Source organism: Chlorocebus sabaeus, chromosome 3 (genome assembly GCF_047675955.1).
Source record: "Chlorocebus sabaeus isolate Y175 chromosome 3, mChlSab1.0.hap1, whole genome shotgun sequence".
Classification (NCBI taxonomy): Eukaryota; Metazoa; Chordata; class Mammalia; order Primates; family Cercopithecidae; genus Chlorocebus; species Chlorocebus sabaeus.
In genome coordinates this window covers 83,003,392-83,017,407 of record NC_132906.1, presented here as the reverse complement: position 1 = coordinate 83,017,407, position 14,016 = coordinate 83,003,392, and the positions used below count along the sequence as shown (strand labels likewise).

The 14,016-nt window shown below is 44.3% G+C and overlaps 1 protein-coding gene across 8 annotated transcripts in view; it reads left to right on the top strand.

Moving 5' to 3' along the window:
• Window positions 1-12,539, top strand: part of NALCN (sodium leak channel, non-selective) — a 351,429-nt gene extending 338,890 nt beyond the window's left edge. For all 8 annotated transcript variants that reach the window (XM_007960806.3, XM_038007863.2, XM_038007864.2 and 5 more), the window contains 5 exons: window positions 809-966; window positions 4,228-4,378; window positions 6,355-6,504; window positions 8,273-8,390; window positions 10,853-12,539. In XM_007960806.3, coding sequence (XP_007958997.2) covers window positions 809-966; window positions 4,228-4,378; window positions 6,355-6,504; window positions 8,273-8,390; window positions 10,853-11,046 — 771 coding nt within the window. In that variant the 3' untranslated portion in view covers window positions 11,047-12,539. The remainder of the gene's footprint in view (window positions 1-808; window positions 967-4,227; window positions 4,379-6,354; window positions 6,505-8,272; window positions 8,391-10,852) is intronic.
• Window positions 12,540-14,016: the final 1,477 nt, after the last annotated feature.

Below are 14,016 nucleotides of genomic sequence, written 5' to 3'. Positions count from 1 at the left end.
AGACATGAAAAGGAGTTATCTCTTTTTTTTCTCTTTTTGAGATGGAGTCCCACTCTGTCCCCAGGCTGGAGTGCAGTGGTACGATCTCGGCTAACTGCAACCTCTGCCTCCTGGGTTCGAGTGATTCTCCAGCCTCAGCCTCCCAAGTAGCTGGGACTATAGGCACGCACCCCACTGCATCTGGGTAATTTTTGTATTTTTAGTAGAGAATGGGTTTCACCATGTTGGCCAGGCTGATCTCGAACTCCTGACCTCAAGTGATCCACCCGCCTTGGCCTCCCAAAGTGCTGGGATTACAGGCGTGATCCACCACAAGTTATCTTTTAAGGACAGGAAAACTTGCAATAAACATTGAGACATTCCTAGCATCCAGATTGAGTGAAGAGGAGGATTACATGTCCGTGTCTTGTCCATTACCTTGTGTGAGTGCATTATGACCCACTCAGTGCATGCGTTGGAGGTGGAGTCCGTGAGACAGGCCACGTGAGCATCAGCCTGGTGAGAGCAAGAACAGCGTCCTGGGGGGCTGAGGGGGAGCTTCCCATGCCTCACTCCAAATGCTGCAATGTGGTGACATCCCAGAGAGAGAAATTTATCACTCCGTTTTCCATCCTGTGCTCTTCTTAGTGCACTTAATTCCACCAGGCTCCAAGGAGGTGACCAGCTTTCTTCACATCTGGTGCTAATTATGCTAGCTTTTGAGAAATAGCACCTTTTTTTTTTTTTTTTTTTTTTTTTTTTTTGAGAAACCCAAGTGAATCACTGAGGCCTGATGATGATTTGCTGCTGCTTGTGCTCTGCCACACAGGGGGTGATCCCCACATTCCGTGTCAAGTTCCTGCTGCGGCTGCTGCGTGGGAGGCTGGAGGTGGACCTGGACAAGGACAAGCTCCTGTTTAAGCACATGTGCTACGAAATGGAGAGGCTCCACAATGGCGGTGACGTCACCTTCCACGACGTCCTGAGGTACAAGGCAGGCTTTCACAGGGCTGAACCCGGGCCAGAAACTACAGCCGTCAGCCTTCAAGGCCTCTGCAGTGTGTTTCCAACCCAAATGCCACATCTGCTGTGGTCGTGAACCAGGGTCACATGTCCCAGGCGCTAAGTGCCCTTTCCCGCTGTCCTCCAGTGATCATTTCCAAGTAGGTGCCTCACATGGGAGGGCTGGGCAGCCGTGCCCTGACGTCCCATAGGGGCCCCTGCCCACTGAGGTGCTCCCTGAGGGGAGAGGTTGAAGGAATCTGGGAGAGCACAGTCCCACCCCTTCCCTATGATGTGGGAACTGCCCGGAAGAGCTGAATGATTTGCTTGTGGTTACAGGGCTCTGGCAAAGCTGGGACTAACGTGCAGAGCACCTCACTTGCACAGGTCTGATAAGAATTCGCCTGACCTGCTCTGTGATGGTTGCCCCATTGGCTAAAACACCAGATTTTCCAGACATTTCATGAGCACCCAGACAGGACAGAGGGTCAAATGGAGTCTCTGCCTTTTCTTCTCCCTGGGAGACTTCTGTATTTGTTTCCTTGGGCTACTGTAACTTGGTACCTTAAGCTGAGGGGCTTAAACAACAGAAAGATATGGTCTTAAAGTCCTGGATGCTGGAAGCCCGAGATGGAGGTATTGCAGGGCTGGTTCCTTCTGAGGCCTGTGAGGGAGAATCTGGCCCAGCCTCTCCCCTGGCTGCGGGGGGTATGCTGCCAATGTTGGGCATTCCTTGGCTTGTGGGAGCATCAGCCTGATCTCCATCTTCACATGGCATTCTCTGTGTGTGTGTGTGTGTATGTGTGTGTATCTATGTTCAAATTCCTCCTTTTATAAGAACATCTGTCATATTACATTATGAGTCCATCCTACTCCACTGTGATCTCATTTTAACTTAATTACTACATCTGCAATATTCTTTTTCCAAATAACATTACATTCTGAGGTACTAGAGGTTAGGACTCCAACACATCTTTCTTTGGGAGGAAATATTTAACCCATAACAGCTTCTTAAGCAGGAGTCCATGGATAAAACAGAGGCCCCTGGACTTGCAAAGGGAAACAATTACATCTTTATTTTCACTAATCGGTCTTTGAAATGCGGCGTTCTCTTCCATGATGAATGTAGGCAACAAACCACAGTCACATTAGTAACATCCATGTCTTTGTTACCAGGAGAAATCATAGATATTTTCAGGTTACATAACTGACTGCCTTGGCTGACATCTTAAAATATCATTTATGCTCACCAGTGCTTCTGAGTTATGGTAGTCATTTGAGCTCTGCTAGATGGTATTATTTAATGGAATAATAAAGAAGCACTTATGTTACTATATCACTGCCATTTTAAAGTAATTTGAGAATTGTATTTTAATATAATTGGTTTCCTTTGTAATACTGTGTATTTCATTCTGTGCATCTAAAGCATTATTTTAAGAAATGTCCCATAAGCTGCACTGCCACAGGGGTCCATGCCACAGAAAAAAATAAGAGCGATTGACTAGCAGTAGCTATTTTAATCACATAGCAGTACCTACCAGTAGTGTGTGGGATACTGTGTTGTGTCTCAAATTTCAGGAGAACTCAGGTGTACAGAAATATGCTTGTGGCCAGAAACTGAAAAAAGAAAAAAAAAAAAATCAGATCAGCACAGGAAGAATCTGGGGAAAGTTCTCATGAGTTATCAATTTCACCTCCCACTATTCAGTTCTTCCATGAACAAGCTAAAAAGCAGAAAAAGATGGGACGGAGAAATGCGTATGAATCACAAAGGATGTCATCTCTGTCAGAATGTTTCTGAGTCTTTCCTCCTAGTGACCAATTTTTTTAGGTTGACATGAGGCAGATAGGCATACTGTGGTCATTCATAGTTAATGTTCAGCCTCTTTGGAACACACTGGTGTATCTAATAAAAATAGACCCAGGCAAAATCAATGGTGAGGCTGTTTCTCCCCTTCCTATTTATTCCCCTAGCCCAGTATATGATAAAAACAGTGAAGATAAAAGCAATGAAGCTTTGATGAGATTCTTGATGAGTCAGGGAAGAGAGGAAGAGAAAATTCATTTTGTTCCCTCTGTGGTGGGAAGAGATTTAGCAAAGAAGAGAAGTCCGATGTACCAGTGCTCTCAAGAGCCTCCATGCTGTGCTTTGGGCTCTAGGGTGGAAATGAGCTCACAGAAGCGGGTAGCGCACAGGTGCACCAGGGTGCATAGGTCTGAACCATAACCTGGAATCCTGTGGTTACACCTGGGTGCATCACACTGCCAAGGGGGCCTGTCTTCTCCTGTGGTGGTGGACTGCTCGGTCCAGGCATCCTGGGAGCTGCCTTACTGCCCCGTGACCCGCGATGCAAAACATCTGCTGTGCTGGCTTCATCTACCACTGCATGGGCCTGTTGTGTGTCAAGGGTTAAATGGGAGTGGATACTCAACCCTAGGTTTGTTTTGTAGCCTCTAAAATTAATAAAGAAGGCCAGGTGTGGTGGCTCACACGTGTAGTCCCAGCTCTTTGGGAGGCTGAGGCAGGCAGATCATTTGAGGTCAGGAGTGTAAGACCAGTCTGACCAACATGGTGAAACCTCGTCTCTACTAAAAATACAATATTAGCTGGGCATGGTGGCACATACCTGTAATCCCAGCTACTTGGGAGGCTGAGGCAGGAGAAATGCTTGAACCCAGGAGGCGGAGGTTGCAGCGAGCTGAGATCGCACCATTACACTCCAGCCTGGGCAACAAGAGCGAAGCTCCATCTCAAACAAACAAACAAACAAAAATTAATAAGGAAGATACAGAAGGATGAATGAGATAAACAGAGAGGGAAATGGAATGCAGTGGGTAGGGAGGTGTGATGCACAGCCGAGCATATTAACCATCACCATGTGGGGTTAAGTGTGAAGAAAGTATGCGAGGCACAGTCTCCCTTCTGCAGAGAAAATCTTGAGTCTTTACCTAGCCTGGATCTTTTGTTTTACAGGCACTTAGATGGCACTGCTATAACAGCCTCACAGATATTAACTTACTTAGTCATTAAATAAAGGAGTTACTAGGACTATCTTTATTTTACAGACGAGGAAAGGGAGACAGAGAGAGGTGACAGGACCAGCCCAAGACACACGGGTGGTGAGGGGTGGCATCAAACGCTAGACTCGTTGGACGGAGTGATGTCCTCTCTGGATTTTGACATATCTAAGGGTGTAAATCTCAGGTAAATCAGAACTGCGATTGCGGGTGTGTTTCCCCCACCAGCATGCTTTCATACCGGTCCGTGGACATCCGGAAGAGCTTGCAGCTGGAGGAGCTCCTGGCGAGGGAGCAGCTGGAGTACACCATAGAGGAGGAGGTGGCCAAGCAGACCATCCGCATGTGGCTCAAGAAGTGCCTGAAGCGCATCAGAGCTGTAAGTGAACTAACTGCACACATGCACACAGAGCTTCATGAACATGGGATTAGCTCCTTCTCTGATTGGCCTTCTATCCCTTTACACTATGTCCACTGCCTCCACTTACAGTGGTCAGATCTTGATGCAGACTTTCACTCTGGTCCACAGTCAGCCCTGCCCTCTGTAGCAGAGTCCATTAGGAGTTTCCAGGGAATCCCATTTTTATAATATGACATGAAGACTTAAAAAGCAGTTTATTGGCCAGGCATGGTGGCTCATACCTGTAATCCCAGCACTTTGGGAGGTCAAGGCGGGGGCTCAACTCACTTGAGGCCAGGAGTTGGAGACCAACCTGCCAACATGGCGAAATCCCATCTCTACTAAAAATATAAAAATTAACCAGGCATGGCACACATGCCTGTAATCCCTACTACTCAGGAGGTTGAGGCATGAGAATCACTTGAACCTGGGAGGTAGAAGTTGCAGTGAGCTGAGATCGTGCCACTGCACTCTAGCCTGGGTGACACAGTGAGACTCCGTCTCAAAAAAAAAAAAAAAGTTTATTGATATTAAAATATGATGTCCATTTATTAAACTCCACTGTACAAAATTCTAGAATTTTCCACGTGTTGAATTTGCAAAACTACTTTAAATTGTTGCTAAAAATTTCAACAAACTGTGATAATGTTGTTTATTCTGAAAAGACCACCTCTCAAGATTAATGCTGATCTTATAGGCTTCCTGAATTATAAGCCTATAAGATTCTCTAACTCATAAATTAATGAATGTATACTGCATTGGCATATACTGTGTTTACAGTGAATGTTTCTATGAGATAATTACCTTTATGAATGCTTTTGGCATGTTTCACAGACGGGTAAAAAAACCCAAAGCAATCACTAAACATTTATATGTAACAGCGATTGTTTCAATCCTCTTCCTCAGAGCAACAACATCAATTGCAGAAACACGTATTTCTATTGGAAGAGAAAAGGTTCCCAGAGAAAAGATACAACTCAACCTCCTATAGCAAGGCCAGCTGCCCAGTGATGTCCCGTCACTGCTGGCCATTGTAGCCACTGTAGCTATGTTAGCACCAGGGATCAATCTGTCCTCCTCTAGCTCTGAGAGGGCACAAGGAGCCCTGGCTTTAGTATATGCCAAGACTGATTGGTCTCCTGGATTGGCCTGGAAACTTTAGAACCAAGACAAGCACAAAGGTTTTCTCATCCACCCGAGGCACTTTGCCTCTTACAATTTGTAGGAAAGTGGGAAAGGGGTTGGGGTTGTATTGGCTTAATGAGCCTAGAATAAAATAAGAGGAGAAAAATAGAATAGCTACATTAGTAATTTTAAATAAGATACAAGCTGGGCACAGTGTCTCATGCCTGTAATCCCAGCACATTGGGAGACTGAGGCAGGAGGATCGCTTAAGACCAGAAGTTTGAGACTAGCTTGGGCAACAGAGTGAGACCTCCTCTCTGGGAAAAAATAATAATAATAATAATTAATTAGCCGGCCACAGTCATGCACACTTTTAGTCTCAGCTTCTCAGGAGGCTGAGGCAGGAGCATAGCTTGAGCCTAGGAGTTTAAGGTCACAGTGAGCTATAATAATCACACCACTGAACTCTAATCTACGGGACATAGTGAGATCCTATCTCAAAACAACAAAAAACAAAAAAACAGAAAACACCAACAACAAAAAGAAAACAAACATAAATAAAACACAAGCATCCATGACCATCGCTATTCCAATTGTTACACAAATGAAAATGGACTGGGAAGTCAATATATACTTCTCTAAGCCCACCTTTGCATCAGCCTACCTTAACTGAACATTGAAATTAGTTCAGGATCTTTACCTGGAAATTCCTAAGAGGTCACCAATCATGCAGGTCTTAGGAGAGGGGAGAAGAAAATATGATTTGTGTGGCAGTGGGGCAGGTGGGACGCTGGGCTTATTTTACTAAACAAACAATCGCATTTCCGTAGAAACAGCAGCAGTCGTGCAGTATCATCCACAGCCTGAGAGAGAGTCAGCAGCAAGAGCTGAGCCGGTTTCTGAACCCGCCCAGCATCGAGACCACCCAGCCCAGTGAAGACACGAACGCCAACAGTCAGGACAACAGCATGCAACCCGAGGTATGGGCACGAGGCGTCCTCCATCCAGGACACTCCGTGGGCTTCTTTCTTTTAATAAAAATAAATAAAATGGGTGCTGGTCACATCATTCAAACAAGGTGACAATATTTCTAATAGGAATATTTTCATTTAAAAAAAAAAAAAAGACAATGGAAATCCATTGATCCAGATTACGTCTGTGTCTTTGTCATCTTGGATGCAGTTGAGGTTATTTAAAAATATTCTGATTCATATGAATGCCAAAAAACAGTTAATGCCCTGAACTTTATAATTCTGTAGTTTTATTTTCGCCTAAAGAGTTAACATCAGATCTAAGGGCTGCATTTGAATCTGGAAATATTACATGGAGTATGGTTTACATGAAACTCTGCCCTAAATGTTTTCCTGTCCTCACTAAAGTCATAGAAATTTGTGGTAGAATCAGTGAAAATGTTTGTAATTGGCTTTCAACCTCCTTAATCAGACTCATTGAAGATGGATCCTTTCTTGGTTGGGTATCAGAAGAACATATGGAATTCAGGACAGTTGGCTTGAGGAGTTTCTATTTATTAGGTCACGGCATATTTTCATTTTCAAACTCGATGTATGTGTCTATTTTAAAAAGTAGAGGGAGTTATCAGCGTCCTGGAGAGTCCTGTGCTATGAGAAGCAGCTGCCTGGGAGGACCTGCCCCTTTATGAGGCAGCAGTTACAATTTGAGGTTAACAACGTGGAGCTGATCCTGTACTCTGTGCAGAGCCCCAAGAGCACCAGGCTCCGTGATGTGCAGCACCGCAGCCAGGGGCCGGGAGTACCTTTGGAAGCCTAAGGCTCCATGGCCCAGCAGGGTGCTCCAGGAGGCCCACTGGTGCCATAGCCCAGTTTTCAGTAGATTTCATGTTTCGGGCTCCCCAGCCTTTAGAAATTATCTGCCACCGACTGCAGGGATTTCTGTGGAGTTAGTCAACCAAGGGGCAAGGGGAGGCATCTACAGTGGCCTTGCCACTGGTCACCCTGAAAATGGTTGGCAATGTCTCGCATAGGGGAGGGAGGCAGGCTGAGGTCAGGAAAGACAGTGAGACAGGGCCAATGAGGCCGGGGAAAGTGACGATTGTAGAGGCCTCTGTTTTCTCGATGAAAAAGCCTAAGAGGTGACAAACACACACACACAAACACACACACACACAAACAAAAAAACCAAGCGGGGATATCGAAGAGATGTGAAGACCAAGGCTTTTGTTAGGAAAGGGAGAGGTGACAGGTGAACCCGAGAACAGGTGAAATGTGTGGGAAGTCTTGGCATCTCTCTTTGACTTTAGCTTAGATTGTTACCGGCTCCATCCTCCGCCAGGGCCCTTCATACAGCTTTGCCTGAAGAGAACTCTTTCCCTGAAGCTCTAAGTGTGGATCTCCAGGCTGGTGAAAGTAGACTGCCCCCGTCCAGCCGGTCCCCACTGCCCCACCTTCCTTCCTTCAGTGTCCCATCCTTGCCCCCTGATTTGCCAGCAAAGATATGAAGGGAAGCAATGACATTCTCAGGCATGGAGGGGAATGAGGCAGTGGGGGTTTCCTGGGAAGAGTGGTGTCCCCTTCAGCACGACGTGCAGTGATTGCTCTTTTGCTTCTGTGACCCTTTATACCCATGTTCGCTTTTCCCCCTTGTGGACATTCTGAGTCCATGTTGTTCTTCCCACTTGTCCTCCTGCCATGTGTCTTCCTTTCTTATAGTAAAAGGAGGAGAGCACAAGGTTGAGAAAGACGGTAACTGCATGCTTCTCCTCCCATGCAGACAAGCAGCCAGCAGCAGCTCCTGAGCCCCACACTGTCGGATCGAGGAGGAAGTCGGCAAGATGCCGCCGACGCAGGGAAACCCCAGAGGAAGTTTGGGCAGTGGCGTCTGCCCTCAGGTAGGTACATCCAGGCATTTCTCCAGCGATCGAGGCATTTGAGAGGTATTTACTCTGTGTGTTTTGGGTCTTGCCTTTCAAAATGCAAGTCTGCATCTACAGTTGTTTACAGACAGCAACATAATGAAAAATATAGTGTTGTCAAAAACATTGCCCCCAAGAATAACTTCTCTAAATATGACTTACATTAGCCCTCATTTTCTGGGTACATTTCAGGCTATTGTGGCTGAGAAGCCAGCACCTAAGAAAAAGCTAAGATTCAGAAAGAGGGAGAGATTTCCAAGGGCTTTCTGTGTGCCTCAAGGCATGCCCAAACATGGGCAAAATGTATTTAATTGAAGAGGGAGTGGGCAGATGCACTCATTCAGAAAACGCCACCAAGTTCTCAAAAAAGGGACAGGCCCCCTATTTGTCTCAGAACACTTTGCAGCTGAGCTGGTCACTGGCTTTAGGCAAGCTGCTTTACCTCCGTACAGTAACAAAACAACAAAAAACCAGGGTACTCACTGTATGCCAGTCACTCTTCTAAGTGCATTACTTGTGTTCTCTCATTCAATCCTTTCCTTTAATAAACCCATTATTTTCCATATTTTACTGATTCAGTCAGAGAATTTTCTTCTGTGAGCTGCTTCTTCTGTATAGGGTTTTGGACAGCCAGGATAATCCCATTAAAAGCACTCAGGAATGGAGGGAGAGCAATGCTCCCCACAGCCCAGTGTCCTTGTACATGTTTTTCTCTATAGATAACTAACTTCATGCTAAAGCAGGAGCTTTATAATGATCTTTAACTGTGCCCCAACGTCAGCCCAATCGAAGTTAGATGTGTAGCATATGTGTTCCACAAAGCAGATGACAGCACAGCTTACATTTTGAGGCTGACGATGTTCCGTGGATCTTCACTGGGACTACCACCAAGGAAAGTATCCCCTTTCATATTCAAGAATTTATTTTTCAGAGATCAGAGAAGATGTAGGTTCCTCCTGATTCAAACACAGCAGAGGATGACAGCATCAAGACAAAGGAGATGGTGGTACCAGGTCACAAAAAGCCTTCAATTACAAGCTGACTAGGTTCAATTGTATCCTGGAGGCAATTAGGAGCTAGCAAAGATCTCTGAGCAGTATGTGATTTTTGGAATCTATGCTTTAGGAAGTTGATTTGGCAGCAAAGGACGAAGTGTCCACAGCAGAGGCTGGAGGCAGGTTACAAGCTGGAGGAAGTTACCACTGTGTGAGCATGAGGCAACAAGGGCATGGACAGAGCTGGGGGCCAGATGCTGCAGGGACAGATAGGAGAGGTGACCTGGGGAGAATGCACAGTCCTTGGTATTCATTTAAATGGACAAAAGAAATGATGCTGTCAAAAGTACTTCCATTGGGCCAGGTGCAGTGGTTCACCCCTGTGATCCCAGCACTTTGGGAGGCCAAGGCAGGTGGATCATTTGAGGTCTGGAGTTCAAGACCAGCCTGGCCAACGTGGTGAAACCCTGTCTCTACTAAAAATACAAAAATTAGCTGACCGGTAGTGGTACGTACCTGTAATCCCAGCTACTTGGGAGGCTGAGGCAGGAGAATCGCTTGAGCCTGGGAGGCAGAGGTTGCGGTGAACCAAGATTGTGCCACTGCACTCCAGTCTGGGTGAGAGAGAGAGCGAGAGAACCTGTCTCAAAAAAAAAAAAAAAAAAAAAAAAAAAAAACAACTTCCACTGGTCCATGCCTAGGTGGTCCCCACCAAAAACTGTGATCGTGAAATAGACATGCTCTTGGGGTCAGGCTGAGTTTGAGGAGGCAGAGGGGAAGAAAAATAGTATTTTAAGGGGGCAGCAACAATGTCACCAGGTGTCATGCTATGCACTTTCTTAAGTCATCTCATGTAACCTGTTTTAATCCTGACAATAGTGTAATTAGGACATTTTCATTGTCTTCATCTTACAATGGAGGAAACTTGGATTCAGAGAGATGAAGTTGCCCATAGCTTCATGTCCACAGGTTACAGAGGTGGGTCCCAGGACCATGACTGTGAGGCCCCAGAACCGTACCTTTCCTCCCATGCCCTCACTGCATCCCTCCTCACCTTCACTGTGGGTCACACTCTCCTTCCTTTTTGTTTTTTTCTTTATTGCATATACTAACGAATGCACAGGTTTCTATGACACTTAATAGTTCCCAAATTGGAATTTTTAGCCATTTTCTAGTTTTTGTAATTATTTCAAAATGAAAGGGGTGAACAGCACTTTTTTTTCCCCAAGTGGCATCATGAGTTGTCCACGAGCATAATTAAAAAAAAAAAAAAATCTATCGTGAACATAAAGAATCAAGTCCTGAAAAGGATGTTTACTTAGCGTCTGTGGATAGAACATGTTAGCCAAAAGTATCACTGATGGGAATCTCATGGGTTTTTAGGAATGAGTACAATAGGGCGGAGCACTACCAAGTGGCTCATAGGACTCATTAATCCCACAGCACCAAAACCAATAAGCCATTCAGTGTCCTCAGTCAACTTACGGTTTGGAGGGAGGACAACCATGAAATCTGTCGTGTGCAAAATGAACCCCATGACTGACGCGGCTTCCTGCGGTTCTGAAGTTAAGAAGTGGTGGACCCGGCAGCTGACTGTGGAGAGTGACGAAAGTGGGGATGACCTTCTGGATATTTAGGTGGATGTCCATGTGGATGAATTTCTAGTGGTGAAAACTGTTTTCTAATAATTTCCTTGATTGTCCAGTGAGCAATCTGTAATTGATCTATAGCTGAATTCCAACTTGTCACAAGATTTTTATAAATTGATGTTCATCCTGCCACAGAAAGGCATAAGCTGCATGTATGATAGGTCACTATCATTGCTCAAAAAATTTTGTATAATGACTGTACTTATAATATTAGAAATGATACAGCAAGCAAATGTATATCACTCAAAACTGTCATATATTCTGTCTGTGTAAACTAAGGTATATATTCATATGTGCTCTAATGCAGTATTATCACCACCCCCCAAAAGAGTGCTAAGCCCAAAGTGGCTGATATTTAGGGTACAGGGGTTATAGCTTTAGTTCACATCTTTCCCATTTCTGTTAGAAATATTTCTCTTGAGAGAATTTATTATTTATGATTGATCTGAAAAGGTCAGCACTAAACTTATGCTAAAATGATAGTAGTTTTACAAACTACAGATTCTTCTTTTTCTCACGTTATATTTTAAAATATACACAAGACATTTGGCGACCAGAACAAGTTGATTTCTCTCTTCAGTTATGCTAATGAAACTATTGCCTCCTTCCGAGAAAACTGTGTATGCAAGCACCAGGCAAAGAAATGGACTCAGGATGCTTACTGGTTTATAACAAACCTGTAGATAGATCACCTGAGTGACACAGTTGTGCAAAGATGTTAAGTTTCTTAAGAAGCCTTTTAATAACTCAGTTTAGCAAAAAGAATAAAACTGTATAGCTCAATTTATTTTAAAAAAATCTTCGCATGTGTGATGTTATTGTTGGTTTCATTTCTTACCCAAGGTATGTCTGTTTTGCCACAAATCAGCTGATTCATTTCATTATGGGTTGCTCCTAACACACCATTGCTATGTTACATTTGAAATGACATCTCTGTTACCAGAATCTCCTATGGAAATAATGGTGCCCTGCAAAATCTTCCTCTGAACTCGCAGGTTAGGGATCACACAACTTAATCATTTTTCGTTTTTTTTTTGTTTTGTTTTTTCCTTATATGTCAGTGGCCCATGTCCTCTGGGAAAATTAGAAAAGCCAAATGATTACAAAGTGCTGTTAGATTTCTTGTGCTGGGTTGGCCAAGTAGAAGTGGACGCAGACCTTTAACTATTTTATTACAGATTGGACATTCGCTGTTCAGATGTTTTTTAGCAGAGGGATTATCTCAGAACCCTCTGACCTCCAGGTTGCTTTATGATCTATTTTTCTCTATTTAACATTCCTCAGATAGGCAAATAGCACATTCCTTCTGTGTCACAGCTGTGTCATGGTGGTGGCAGGCTACAGTTTATATGATTCATTGTAACTATGAGATAAAGAACAACCTGTCCATGTGGCCAGAAGGATTAGATTTGATTTGATGTTCACTTGGAGTTTACTTTTTGTACATACAAGATAAAATAAATATTGGATTTGTAAAATAATTTATGCTGAGTTGACCATTTTTAAACCCTTTTCTTGGTGGGGCAGGCACTCGGTAGCAGCACATTGCAAACCCTGGATTGAACATTCAGTCCATAATTAGTTGGCAAAAGCTGTGTCCCTGATATTCATTTCTCCTGAGTTCTCTGAGCCAGAATGTTCCTTTTACATTTGTGCTGATAAGGCTGAGTGAATACCCTGTGCCTTCCAAGCCTACAATGAACGGAAAAGGCATTTACAGGTCCAGGGCATGGGTCTGTACTAGTGCTGCATAAAAACAAGATGTTTTTGGCTCATTACACTTGAGAAATACAGCTTCATTCTCACGAAACTGCTGAGCCCTTCCTAAAACGTCTGGAATTGATGTTTAGCAGAACATCATTGTTGTTCATTCTGCAGTGAAGCCAGGGGCAGAATACCAATGTATTTAAAGCCATAGCACTCTATATTTTCAATGAAGCAAAACAGTCACACACTTCCTGTGGGGCTCCTCGCCACGATTTTCCCGAAACAGAGCAGATGCAAGCCAGAGAAAGTAAGCGCCACCCCCTTTTAGATTTTACCCCTAGATACGCAAACATATGAACAATCCCGTTACACAGATGGGAAAACTTGGGCCACAGTGTTCCCTGGTCCTTAGGGAAGCCAGACACTGATACTAATCCTGTCATCACACCACCCACTGCCTTTAATTAGAGGACGCTGTTGGTTCCAAAGGCACCAGAAAGCGTATGGGGTGGAATACTTGACTCAGCGCCCCTGAGAGAGCAAGCCACACACGTGTGGCCCTTATGGCAATTCAAGGGGATTCAAAGGGAACAAGGATGGACAGAATGGAAGGGCTGATGCTATTCACTCTATTCTTAATGGTGCTTCCAGACTGACATCCATCAGCTGGCTGTGCCTTGGCCAACCTGATGAGATAAGGGCACGTAGAAGAAAAACCAGCATTATAAAGCCTTACAGGAAAGCAGCTTTAAGCCAGTGGAATGATGTGTTTTGTGTTTGCCTGTTTCTTTGTAGGAAGTGGCATTCTATACATGAGTGGTTTTCAATATATCGGTAAGCAGTAGAACTGTTTCTCAAAGTCCTTCAACAGATCCCAAAATTTTAACCAGCCAAAAGCCAGGCAGCCCTGGCTGAAGTTGAGGTGAAGATGAAAACGCCACTCATATGGTCTCTTCTCACCCACTATTACGGGTCCCCATGATATAAGGTAATTGTTAAATCTGCCATAGAAAGGTGGAGTGGTGATCAGAGGAGGCTTTTGGGGTGGTGGTGCCATTTGAATTAAGCATTAAAGAAAGAATAATTGGATTTAAATTGTCATAGATGGGAAGCAGCAGACAGAATGATGCCTGGAATAATAAAAGGAAAATTATCAAGGAGAGCATCAGTTGACTCTATTCAGTGAATTCCAAATCTTCTGAATAGGTGTGCAAAGGCAAGACTGGAGACTTGGTCAAGGGCACAAAGAAC